This window comes from Ornithodoros turicata, chromosome 1 (assembly GCF_037126465.1).
Source record: "Ornithodoros turicata isolate Travis chromosome 1, ASM3712646v1, whole genome shotgun sequence".
Classification (NCBI taxonomy): domain Eukaryota; kingdom Metazoa; phylum Arthropoda; class Arachnida; order Ixodida; family Argasidae; genus Ornithodoros; species Ornithodoros turicata.
The window spans coordinates 139,083,782-139,097,307 of NC_088201.1; the positions used below are offsets into that span (position 1 = coordinate 139,083,782).

Genomic DNA, 13,526 nt, shown 5'->3' on the forward strand with positions numbered 1-13,526 from the left:
TTAGCGCCGCGAAGCAAATGTAGCTATGAGCGGCGTACAGACGTGGACAGATGCAGAGAGGACAGCAGGAAGGATAGGGGGTTAGTATGAGTCTTCGGCAGATTTCAGCAAGAACTGTGCAGACATTCGTCTGGAAAGTCTGCCCGAAAAGCCAGAGAGAACCTCAGACAACACAGCCGGTGCCAGGACTCGAACCCGCGTCACCTCCCAGTCTCTGCGTGGAAATGAGTAATTCTAACCACTATGCCACGGTAGCTAGCACAGAAATATATATTGGGTAATGGGGCAAAATGAGACAGAAATTTGCAATTTAACGTGAAATTTTTATTTTTCGTGTTTTTCAAGAAAACTAGCCATAGACACATTCTCCGGGTTCTACAACTTCTGACCTGTAAATGGAGAACGAATGTAGCCGGTCTAATATAATTACAGAACAAGAAATTTAAAAACGCAGATTGTCTCATCTTGCCCCAACCCTCTGGGCAAGACGAGGCATCGCGTGGGGCAAGATGAGACACGCCGTGGTAATGAACTACACAAATTCGTTTTTGCAATTCATACAGACAAAGTGTAGCCCGTAGACCCCTACACAACCCCCTGAACTCACCATAACCACATATAATGTCCAATAAAACCGCACTCAACCCGGTGCTATTTTGCTCCACCGTCCTTTACAAACAGGGCACGGCCCGTCTGACGTGTCGCTGGTGACTCGCTTTTGTGTACGCTTCTGCTTTGCTGGAAATATCCTAGGAAACAGGAAAATTTGCTGGAAAATACTACACAATATGCACAAAAGAAATCCCTGAGGAACAGGCATAAAGCCACCTAATAGTTGACTTATCAGTTTTTAAATCACATGAAATTGAAATTGCATTCAATTAAAATTACATTAAATTGTCGCGTCTTGCCTCGTGCATGTCATCGGACGCATTATTTTTTCTGTTCAACAGTGAATAACCAAGAGTGCCCATATTTTGTATATATCTAGAAGAATGAATAAAAAAACGGGATGTGAACTTCCATTGACAGAAAAGGCTGCGAAACGCTGCCGCACTGATTGCAACAAACGGACTACAGAAAATCGCGCCTTTTTGTCGGGTCTTTACATTCCAGTCAGAAGTAACCGATATTTTTCTCCTAAACGCATACACCAGTACGTACAATTCTCACGTGCAATAAACCGGACATGTAGAGCCGCACATGAGTAAAGTTTCAAGAGCATGCAGCAACGCGTCTCTGAGACAGGCGGCGTCGAGTAAAGAATGTCGCGTCTTGGCCCGTGTCTCATCTTGCCCCACCTTACCCTATATGTTACCAATCAAAGTGAGAAAAAACGATCCGCAACACGCGTAGTCAAGTAGCGCGAACAAAAAATCATCTATACGCAAATATCGCTGCATAAATCAGCTGTTTCAAGGACGAATCATAAAGAAGAAAGATGGCAGATTCTGTACTTTCGAGACTTTCGAATCCGATGTTCGTAACTGGGATGTTACCATTATCGTTTGAATATATTGCATTATTTGCGCATTAGGATTATTAGCAGTATTTGGAGCAGGCGAAGTTCATGCGGAATTGTGCAGAGGAACCAGCCAGATTGGGGCTCCCAAGTGAAGCTCCCTCAACAAGCCGAACTGGAAAGTTTGGAACCTCAAGGGACAACAACAACAACAATAAATGATGACGATGAGATGGGGTGTTTCACCGCGGCGGTGCGGTACCCTACCACATTGCACGTGAAACATTATATGAGGAGGATGAATGAAAATACGAGAAAGAATTAGAGCGACTGGAGCAATCCAGTGGACGACAGGAAGTCCATGAACAGGTGAAGAACCCGACGATGGAGCACAGGATCTTCACGGGGACAATGAGTGCAGCTAAATTAAGTGGTGTCTTGCTGATAGGGGCAAGCTCATCACACAGAATCCGCCTTTGCGGGCAGTAGAGTGCACGTTCCATAAGAATGTGCTCAGAGTTCACAACGACACCGCAGGTTGAGCAGAGGCTTGTGTTCCAGCATCTGATCATGCACTGGAATTGTGGGGTGAAAGCCACATTGAGGAGGAGTCGACGCAGGAGAGACCCCAAAGGAACCTGACAATATTCACCCGCAAATATGCATTTAGAAGCATCACTATAAGAAAAACAACGCACTACACGCGCTCTTTGATTTTCAATACGCGCATCCCGTGGCGGTAGGTAGATGATGCATGCTTTACCAGGCGAAAGGAATCAACTTAGTGCTCTAATGTTGGCATCTGTTCTTGTTTACCACCGCTCATACCACGATATTCCTTGCCTGCGCGCCACTGGCCTCAGACCTCCTCACAAGCTCCGTGCATCGAAGCAAGAGTCTCGTGACAGCAAGAGATTTTTTTGCTTGTTTGCACGCGCAACAAATTATGCGAACTTATCTGTCTTGTAGCGTGTTTGAAATGCCGTACAGAACGTTCAATCGCTCACGCGTTTCTTGCAAAGTACATGTAGTATTTGCGCTAACTCACCAGGTAGAGGGCTTCAACCAGCGCTTCAGTGCATCTGGTGAAGCCTACTTTACAGGTCAGAAATTTGGAACCAAAATGGAACCTCGAAGACCCCAATATTCGTTAACGAAACTTGCACCATATGTTTCGGTATGACACAGACAACGTCCCACTAGAGAACGAATGCAAAGCGGTAAGAACGGAACGTGCTGCACGCGCTTTTCTATTCCTAATACATGGCTTCTATGGGAGCAGTATCAGGTGAAGCCTGCTTTACGTTTTGTCCCGAATTGCTGGGCATGTGTATAGCACCAATAACATGTCAGAATATTGTTTTGCCTAACGTTCAGGTGCTGAAACCAGATGACGTCCGCCATCGCGACGACGTAGTTTATAGACTCCTCCCTGCTTGTAAACAAATGACGTCATAGTATTCGACAGCGCCACCAATTTGGTAGAGTTGAACTATGCTCGATGCTAGAGGTGAACAAGGTCGCGCCCGAAAGCCATGGTCAGAGGATTACGATGATCCCCGAAAGGGACGCGACCTTCGGTCCTACATTTCTTTTAGTGGGAGGCAGCGAACAAGTGCCCGTTCCTGGAACCCAGCCCTCGCCTTCAGATTTGTTTCGGTTTTAGTCTGTCTACCAGCGTCATGATGTTTCTCTGGTAGAGGTCTATTTATATAGGGTGTAAGCCAGCGAAGTCTGGGAACCACACGTGTAACTCAAGAGTGATTATTGAGAATTAACACTATAAATTGAGCTTCACCACATGACACATGCAGGGCCAATCACTGCACTGAATGATATCACTTCCGACTCGAGGGGAATCGTCAAGCAATAGCGTAGTTGTAGTGTCCAGTCGGGTGGCAACTCTCAGGTGGCCCAGCGCGGGGCAAGAAGCTTGCAATTTCCCAGCGCTCGCTTTTTTTACCACATTTTGACCAAGCGAATTCGCTATTAATCTCTTGTACCACACACGATTCTCTCACAGTGGTCGCAATTCATTCCACTACATGTACTCGTGGCTTAAAAAGTAATTCTCAGAATTTTCGTCACAAGCTGTCACATGTTGTAAAATTGTTTATTTCTTTGGTTTTTTCATTTTATCCGTAGAGGGGACGTAGGACATAAAACACGAGTAAGAAAAAAGAATTAACCACTACAGGTCAGAAACGAGAACAAGAGCAAGTTGCTCATTGAAGTAAGCTTGGTTGGCAGTTCAGAGCCCGTGAAGGATGTCTTTTTCAGGTTTGTCTGTTTGCCCGGCACATTTTTCTTTTTTACATTTCACAAGTGGCACCACCCAATCCAGCCCCAATTCAACTATCTTTCTTCACTCTGTTCATGGATGCGAGCTTCGTTTCAAATCATCACAGAGATATCAGATGCGGTAGGATACAGACTGCATCTGTACAGCCTTTTCTCTCTCTACATTACCATGTGCTTCTTCTATTCTTTGGATTTAAGACATGTGACGGAACACAAGTGATGCTTGGACAGCCTCTTTCATGTATACGTGGCCTCTGCACTTGGACGGCTTCTATCCCAAGAGCGTGTTGACTACTTCTGAAGCCACAGGCGCTTTGGCCGAACGGGCCAATTCTCTGACTGCTGTGTCTTCGTGCTAGCATTGCTAAACCCTGCAGTACAGAGGTTGCGTTTGCATGTAGGCCCACTTGTAACGCTGCAGGTTTGTGCTCTGCGCGAAGTATGCAGAGCAGAGAATGCTCTTGTATGGCCTCTCGCCTGTGTGTGTCCACTTGTGATGCCCCAGGTCTGTGCTGTGGCTGAATTCTCCCAGACAGAGATCGCCTTTCTAGGGCTCGTGTTTATGGCTTCTCACTCATGTGTGTCCACCTATGATTAGGCACACTCACGCTCTGGCTGAACTTTGACTCGCAGAGATGGTGTGTCGCCCATGTGTGTTTACTTGTGACATGACAGGTTTGTGTTCTCGCTGAACTCTGCATGAGAGAGATCGCACTTGCAGGGCTTCTCACTCATGCATGTCCGCTTCTAACACCGCAAGTCCCCGCTGTTGGCCCTGCAGGACAGCAGTCGCATGTTTGTGGCTTTTCGCTCATGTGCGTCTACTTGTGATTGTGCAGACAAGTGCTCTGACTGAACACTGCAAGGCAGGGATCGCACTTGTATGGCTTTTCACTCTTGGGTGTTCGGTTATGATGCGACAGGCTTGTGCTTTGGCTGAACTCCGCAAGAGAGAGATTGCACTTGCATGGCTTCTCGCTCATGCATGTTCGCTTGTGATGCCTCAGCTTCGTGCTCTCACTGAACTCCTCACGGCAGAGATCACATTTCTATGGCTTCTTGCCCATGTGTGTACGCATGTGACACGACAAGCTTTTGCTGTAGCTGAATTTTGCAGGACAGAGGTCGCACTTGTATGGCCTCTCACCCACGTGTGTTTGCATGTGATTCTGTAGTTCCGTGCTCTCGCTGAACTCTGCACGACAGAGATCACACTTGTATGGCTTCTCGCCTGTGTGTGTTCGCCTGTGACTCTGCAGGTTTGAGCTCTGCTTGAACTCTGCAGGACAGAGATCGCACTTATAGGGCGTGTCACCCGTGTGTTTTTGCTTGTGATACGACAGCTTTGCGCTCTCGATGAACTTTGCAGGACAGAGGTCGCACTTGTATGGCCTCTCGCCTGTGTGTGTACGCTTGTGACGTTTCAGCTTTGTTTGCTCACTGAACTCTGCATGGCAGATACCACACTTGTATGGCTTCTCGCCCGTGTGTGTTCGCATGTGACGTGACAGGCTCGTGCTATAGCTGTACCCTGCAGGACAGAGACCACACTTGTATGGCTTTTCGCCTGTGTGGATTCGCCTGTGACACTGCAGGGTCGTGCTTTGCATGAACTCAGCAGGACAGAGATCGCACTGATAGGGCGTGTCACCCGTGTGTTTTTGCTTGTGATATGACAGGCTTGTCCTGTTGCTGAACGCTGCAGGACAGAGGTCGCACTTGTATGGCCTCTCGTCCGTGTGTTTTCGCTTATGATGCTGCAGCTTCGTGCTGTCAATGAACTCTGCATGGCAGAGATCGCACCTGTATGGCTTCTCACCTGTGTGTGTTCGCTTGTGACGCAACAGGCCTGCGCTTTGCATGTAGTCTGCAGGACAGAGGTCGCACTTGTATGGCCTCTCCCCCGTGTGTGTTCGCTTGTGATGCCGCAGCTGTGTGCTGTCACTGAACTCTGCACGGCAGAGATCGCACTTGTATGGCTTCTCACCTGTGTGTGTTCGCTTGTGACGCAACAGATTACTTCTCTGGCTGTAGTCTGCAGGACAGAGGTCACACTTGTACGGCCTCTCACCCTTGTGTGTTAACTTGTGACTCCGCAGCTTTGTGCTCTCACTGAACTCTGCACGGCATAGATTGCAATTGTAAAGTTTCTCGCCCGTTTGTGTTCCATTATGATGCAACAGCCTCGTGCTCTGGCTGAACCCTGCAGGGCCAAGGTCACCCTTGCATGCACCCGAGGCGCATGCAAGTGCACGTGTCGTGTAGTTGTGCAACCCTTCTCCCGTGTGACTTTTTGCATGCACACGCAGAGTTGCTGCGTCACAGAATGCCGCGGAACATGTGTTGCAGGTAAATGGCTTTGTTTTGTGAGCCTTGAGGTGATCTTCCAGGTGGCCAATGTCAATGTATGTAGCCAAACAAACAGTGCACTTGTACAGCCTATCTTTCTCGTGGGCGAACGTTTTCCATTTGCCTGCCTCCCAAGCCTTGCTCTGATCTGAAAGTCGATCGTTCGTAGTGACCAGTGAATTGTTGTGGAATTGTGGTTCGTCTGTTGTTGCTTTGGTATTGAAGAGTTGATTTGAAGAAGCACAACCTGAAGATGCTCGACCACAAGTGCCTCTGGGCTGTTTCTCAAGATGAAGCATCCTTGTGCTTTCAGTTGCTCCTGAAATTATAGAAATCGGACATTGAGAGTGCTGACAGCTTGGTAGTCCACTAGCGTAAGCACAATATTCGCTCACAAAATTAAGGCACTATTTTGCACAAAAAATGGTGTGCCATACAGGGGCCACATTATTTATGAAAGATTGATGCATGATAATCATCAGCCGTTTTGTTCCAATACATCCCGCACAATGGTATTTGATAACACTGCAGTGGCTGCCTCCGCCTGGCCAGTTGTGCTGCTAGAGTGAAAGCAGTACTAGCGAAAAAGCAAAGTATTGAGATTTCACTGCCAGAAACACAAGTCAATCATTTTCTGTGGATCATGATATCGTGCTGTGATTGACTGGTTGACTGATTGGTATTACTGTGGATAACAGATGTTTCTTCAGCTCTTGACAAAGGACCGGGACTCAGACAAATACTTGTACACCTACAACTTTTTCCCACATGCACCTCGGCTGTAGTGCATTGATTTGGGGCAAAAAGTGTGTTAACTATGCAAACTAATATTCATTTAACTATGGGTTAAATAAATACTCACCAATCATAATCATAAAATAGTTCTTTTTTTATTGGGGGTTATACTAATAAATCTCTAAGAATAAAGCCTTTGAGAGAAACTCTTTCATGATACATTGTTTTAGAATAAACCGCGTAAAATTCCCCGATCAAGAATCAACCGCGCAAAAATCCCCACCCAAAAAACAATCACTCAAGAGTCCACCATGAAAAATATATTGCTGCATAATATATAGTTAAAAATACACTGTTTCAAAATATTTCCTATAGTCCAACACGACAGCAGGGTGCTAGATGTGGATCTCTACGCAGAGGAGAGCAGTAAAGGCCTGTTCCGACATATAGTGATTAGATATGTATAGCGCTACAAAATAGGGCGATGTTTTCCTCCTCGCAGTGCTCGAAAACACTAAAAAGTAGCGCTTGCTGGGGTTGAGCTCGAGTCAACCTTTTCAGCGCTAATACTATAAGCGCTACATTCGTGTTGGCCAATGAGGAGGCCCTTCAGTGGTGACGTCGCGGAAGTCGTGGAACTGTTTTGCTTCCACATTTCACGGCATGACAACCACATTGGAAACGGCGAGTGTGTCATCCCAAATGTCTGATAATTCTTATTGTCCTTCTTGATAAGGTGCTCAGTCAGTTGATCGAATTTTTGCGTCCAACACTGTCGAACGACTGATGGGAGAGACCGGAAATGACAACTTCCACTAAATTATAGCGCTTGCGCCGCTTTGCAAGTTTGCAAGTGTGAACCATCCGATAACAGTGAGCGCTGTTTTTGCGAGCTGTTTTGTAGCGCTATATTAGCGCGCAGCTGTATGTCGGAGCAGGCCTTGAGACGTTGCTTACATTTGTGGTTTTTGCCTTTGTTAGCACTCACCTCTACCTAGTGGTCTGTCATGGCTGCCATATTTGTTATGTGTGTGTGTGTGTTGTTGCTATGTTTTCCTTTCAAGTGTAGAAAGGCTATGCATTATATGCATGTTCTGCGTTATTTCGCTTGACAAAGCATTGATGGGAACTGTAGCAGTGCTGAGCGCTCGTTCGTTCGTGCGTGTCCTGAGCTCGCTTTACACTGACGTTCAAGTGAAGTACGCTTGCTTCGTGTACGAAGTATGGAAGCGCGATGTACGAAGTATATATATATATATATATATATATATATATATACGTATACTCATTTTAATGATATATTGTGGGAGATTTATTTTTGACAGTGGCTACTTACGTGTTATTTTTTAAAGGTCATTTTTAATGGTTTCAAACGGGATACGTCCTTTTTTATTCTGTGCTAGCACCACGAAGCAACTGTGGCTATGAGCGGCATACAGACATGGAAAGATGGAGAGATGACAGCAGGAAGGAGTGGGGGACAGGGGGGGCTCATACGTGTCCTTGGCCAACTTCATGGGAGAGCTGTGCTGACATTAGTCTGGAAGGTCTGCACGAAAAGCCAGGGAAATCTTCAGACAGCACAGCCGGTCAGGGGATTTGAACCCACGTCACTCTCCAGTATTGGCGTGGAAAGCAGTCATACAAATGAAACAACTTGTAATGCATTAACATTAGACGGGGCGTTTTGAGGAAAAGTGTGGACATCGATCCGTGGTCTAGACGTGGAGAGGCAAGCAAGCCATGTGAGAGAGGACGGGGCAGTGGAAAGTTGAGAGTCGTTAAATTAAAGCTCATGTACTACATCAAAGTTCAATAAGCATGATACTGATTCAAATGCACAGTGGTAAAGAATTGCACATAAGTGGTGCGCACGACGCTTGAAGCGATATTGAGGAAGCAGCAGCATGGCCGAGGGAGATGATCGAAGAATAAACCAGAAGTCGTTTCAGCGTTGGGTCACACATACTGTTACCGTTGTGTCTTCGAGTCAGCATCATATCTATTGAACCTGGATGCAGAAAACGAACTCAAGTAATTTAAACGTTGGGCGGCGGCGGCAAATTCTGCGCCAGAAGGCGACCATAGGAGACGACGCCAACCGTCCGCCTCTTTCATGGTGCACATGAAAATGAACGTAACTTTAGTCATGGCTAGAAATAACTTCAAGCTTTGTGCCATAATAAACGAATGCCTACTCCCTGCTACACTGCTTGGCAGGTGGGTTAGCAGAGGGTTCTGCTGTCAAGCGTACCAGTTTTGGCGAGCAGACAACAAGCCGCGTGTGGTTTCAGTTTTGCATATGACAGCTATGTCACAGCGATCACATGGTGTCCATGCTACGAATTCCACAGTGAAAACACACGAGAGCCGATTGAAAATATCCACATTAGCCATAAGTTAATTTCTGTCATAACCAACGGCATCTGCGATTTAGATTTCATTCGCTCACTGCTTTTGATCATCACACGTCTCGTTTGAATGCTCACTTTTGGTTGTAGTGTATTGTGGGTGTCTGGTTCGGAGATGAGTTAGATGGAAGACCTTTCAGGGGTAACAGCAGAGGCGGGGAAGGATCTCTTTACCAGCTAATAAACCTCTACCCGAGAAACGTCATCATGATGTTGGTAGACACACCGAAACCAGAACAGATCGGAAGGGGAGAGCTGAATTCCACGAATGGGCAATTGTTCGCCGCCTCCTATTGAAAGAAAAGTAGGACCGAAGGTCGCGTCCTTTTCAGAGACCATCGTAATCCCCTCAAGACCGTGGCTTTCAGGCGCGACCTTGTTCGCTATTATATTTGAACGTAGTTCAACTCTACCAAATTGGTGGCGCTGTCGAACACTATAACGTCATTTGTTTACAAACAGGGAGAGGTCTATTAGGTTACTGTGAAAAAAAAATGTTACCAAGTATCGTTCCTAAGCCACTTTGGAAAAGTAACGAGTTAAATTCGAGTGTCTCGCTACAATTTATGCACTTTTTAGTTCTTGGCCCTCCTATAATTAACTGAGATATTGATCTGCTCGATGGTGATTCTTGTGCAAGACGACCTGTCCTGGGTTTCGGTACCAAAATGTACAAGAATAACGAAGGGAGGGTTGGCAGCAGAACCAAACTGTTGAATGCCAGAAAGGAATAGTAAGTACAGTCTTATATACGAGTGTGTCAGCATGAAAACATACAAAACCCAGAAAACAAGGGGACAACAAGGGGGCGTGCCCTGGCAACTTCTCTAACAGACAGCGATGAGGAACAGTGAGCTGCCCAGGGCAGTCGCCTTTTCATACCCTGTCACATGGGTAGTATTCAATGGCCATTGAGTGAGTGTACCACCAATACAAAGCGACCCTTGACCTTTGTGAAGGAATATTGCTTTGTGAAATGGTGATGTTGTCTTACCGGTTTTGCTGTGTCTACCAACGTCATGATTACATCAGGGTGACGTTTCTCCGATTGAGGTCTATTAAAGAGTTAATGAATTTTGGGTAATTAATCATCGTGTAGTTGCATACTATCTTCAAGAGGGTGTCAGCCTGGCCATAGATTCCAACTGCAAAAATTACATTTAGGCTGCTCTCATGGCATTTTTTGTAAAGATTCTGTAACGGATGAAAAAGAAACTTCCTGTGCACTAGTATATATACGAGGGTGGTTCCATAAGCTTCCGGCCCGACCAACTTTTAATAGTCATAGAAACGAAACAAGTGTATCACTTTTCGACATAGTCACCCTTAACTTCGATGCACTTTTGACACCTTTCAACCAGCATTCTTATACCCTTGAAAAAATAGTCCGAAGTTTTGTCCGCAAAATGCTGGAAAACTGCCTCTTGCACCTTACTATCGTTTTGAAATCCCCGTCCTCTGAGATCCCTCTTGAAGTTTTAGAACAGGAAGTAGTCACTCGGGGCCAAGTCTGGACTGTAGGGTGGGTGCTGGATTTCTTCGAAGCCGCACTCCTTCAGTGTAGCCTTGGCAACAGAAGCCGTGTGGACAGGGGCATTGTCCTGGAGCAACCGGACACCTTGACTCAACCTGCCGCGCCTCTTTTCCTTGATGGCGTCTCGCAGTCGGTGCAGGAGTGAAGCATAATAAGTCGCATTCACTGTGGTGTTCCTCTCTTTGAAGTCAATGAGGACGATCCCGTGGCAATCCCAAAATATTGTTGCCATGATCTTTGTGGATTGTGTGACCATGGCTTTTCTTGGGGGTGCTTCTCCTGGTTTGCGCCATACCATCGACTCCTTTTTCGAAAGGGGATCATAGTACAGCACCATAGTCTCATCCCCTGTGACAATTGACTTCAATATTTCTTCGTTCTCTTGACAGAGCTCCAAAAACTCTTTGGCACAGACGACGCCCTGTTGCTTTTGAACTGACGAGAGAAGTTGTGGCACCCATCTCGCACTGACCTTTTTCATGTGAAGGCCCTCGCCGATGATGCGAAAAACGGTTGTTTTGGAAAGGCCCAGCCTTTCTGAGATTTCCTTCACCTTCAGACGCCTGTCGCTCAGTACTTCTTCCTCGACAAGAGACAAATTTTCTTGTGTCACCACTTCCACTGGACGACCATCGCGTGGATCATCTTCAATGGACTCTCACCCCAGTCGAAACTGCTTAGCCCAATCTTTTACCGTTGTGTACGACGGAGAGGCTTCCCTGTACACGTTGTCCAGTCGCGCTTTAATTTCCTTAGGCGAAAGTCCCTCTTTTGACAAGAATTTTATCACAGCGCGGTACTCGATTTTTTCCATTTTAACTGAAGAGTGCACCCTGGCTGTTTGAAATACCACTCTCCAACCGACAAAAGCATGGAGAGGGTTCAGGGTGGTGCTCCGGCCATCCAACAGATGGCGCCACGCGTCCTTAATCGCATTTTCAAATTCGCGCGCATTTTCTACCTCGGGCCGGAAACTTATGGAACCACCCTCGTATATCATCCTTGAATGGAACCTGTCTATACCTGGAGCTCCACCCATTTTTCGAGGTGTGTGGCCAATCACAGGTCAAAATACAGTTCTGTACAGGCTAACCAGAGTTATACTTCACCGTTATTTACTGGGAGCCACGCCACCATGTTGGGAAAACTGGGTTGGGTTGGATTGAAACGGATAACTCTAGCAACATACCCAAACTGGACTTTGCTGCCACTATGGCCACTTTTATCAAGACCATCTGCATGAAGATAGGTATGTCGGGAAGACGCAGTTCTCCGACTAAGCATATGCGTATGCTCAACCGTGGCTCCTACGTTTCGAGGTAGGTAATCAGTGTCAAGGTTGCGCTGACGCTCTGGGCCGATACTTGACAACACTTACGCTTTCGCTCTTTCCGCATTCTTTTTGCAATCTTCTCTTGCTACTGTCCCACGTAACGTGCCAGTCCGAAAAGTGCCCCTCGCTCATTTGAGGTCAACATACGAGGCTTTCACTTCCGACACCAGGGGCGACCTCTCCCTGTTTCTAAACAAATGACATCATAGTGTTTGACAGCGCCACCAATCTGAGAGAATTGAACTACGCTCGAAGCTAGGAGGCGAACAAGGTCGCGCACGAAAGCCACGGTCCTGAGGGGATTACGATGGTCCCCGAAAGGGACACGACCTTCAGTCCTACTTTTCTTTCAATAGGGGGCAGTGAGCAAGTGCCCAATCATGGAACTCAGCCGTCCCCTTCAGATTTGTTTCGGTTTCAGTTTGTCTACCAACGTCATGATGACGTTTCTCAGGTAGACGTCTATTGGTCGTCAGTATATTGCTCTCGGCAGCTCTCGCCAACGTCATGGACGAAGTTCGGCATGGCAATTCTTTTATGCATAATGTAAACCCCTGAGACAACACGTTTCAACTTCGCCAGCTCGCTTGCTTCTTAGCCAGCTTTTCAATTTCTTTGACTTGATGTCTCTCCTCTTCCAACCCATGTCAACCAACAAGCACACGTAAAGCATCAAGAAGAAGAAAGTGACAATGCCGCAACTCCTGGTTGAAGCGTTTACCAGACATCCAATGGCAAACCCATTTCCCGGAGACCTATGCAAGGCATTCTTGTCAGCCGACATACCGCTGTGGAAACTGACAAACAGCAAGCTTTGCAATTTCTTGGAGAAGTCCACCAAGCAACCAGTCAACACTCTGTAAAAGATATGCCACAGACTGCTATGAAGAGACTCTTGCAAGAATCAGAGAAGAACCCGGCAAGAATTATGTATGGGTGTCCGTTGACAACACAACCGATAGCCCCGGCTGCTACGTGGCAAATTTTATTGTCGAGGCTTTGAAGGTCGAGGAAGCTGGGCGTCCAATCCTGCTAAACAAACAGGAACAGAAACAAACTGAAGAAGGTGAACCACTCAACTATCGCACGGTTTTTTTACCTCGTCTTTTGAATTCTACGGCTTGGCGACATCCAGTACGACAAGGTTCTTCTCTTCATGACGGATGGGGCGTCATACATGTGCAAAACAGCAAAAGGACTTATTCGCGTTTTTCGCCAAATCGACGCCGCGCAGCGGTGAATCTCGGGACTAGCCAATCCAGGTACACACGGCCGACCCTGCGTACACTTGCGGAGAAGTTGCTGCTTTTCGCATGAATCGCTGAGCTGCACCTGTATTTTGCTATTGAAATCATGGATGAAGTAAACATTGCAGGCAACGACAGCGAACTAAACCAAACT

At 46.7% G+C, this 13,526-nt stretch overlaps 1 protein-coding gene across 1 annotated transcript in view; it reads right to left on the reverse strand.

The window, feature by feature from the left end:
* Positions 1–4,163: 4,163 nt before the first annotated feature.
* The window catches only part of LOC135378647 (zinc finger protein 271-like), a 33,963-nt gene continuing 24,600 nt past the window's right edge, over positions 4,164–13,526 (reverse strand). Inside the window, exon 2 of the mRNA XM_064611736.1 lies at positions 4,164–6,431. Coding sequence (XP_064467806.1) covers positions 4,813–6,431 — 1,619 coding nt within the window. The 3' untranslated portion in view covers positions 4,164–4,812. The remainder of the gene's footprint in view (positions 6,432–13,526) is intronic.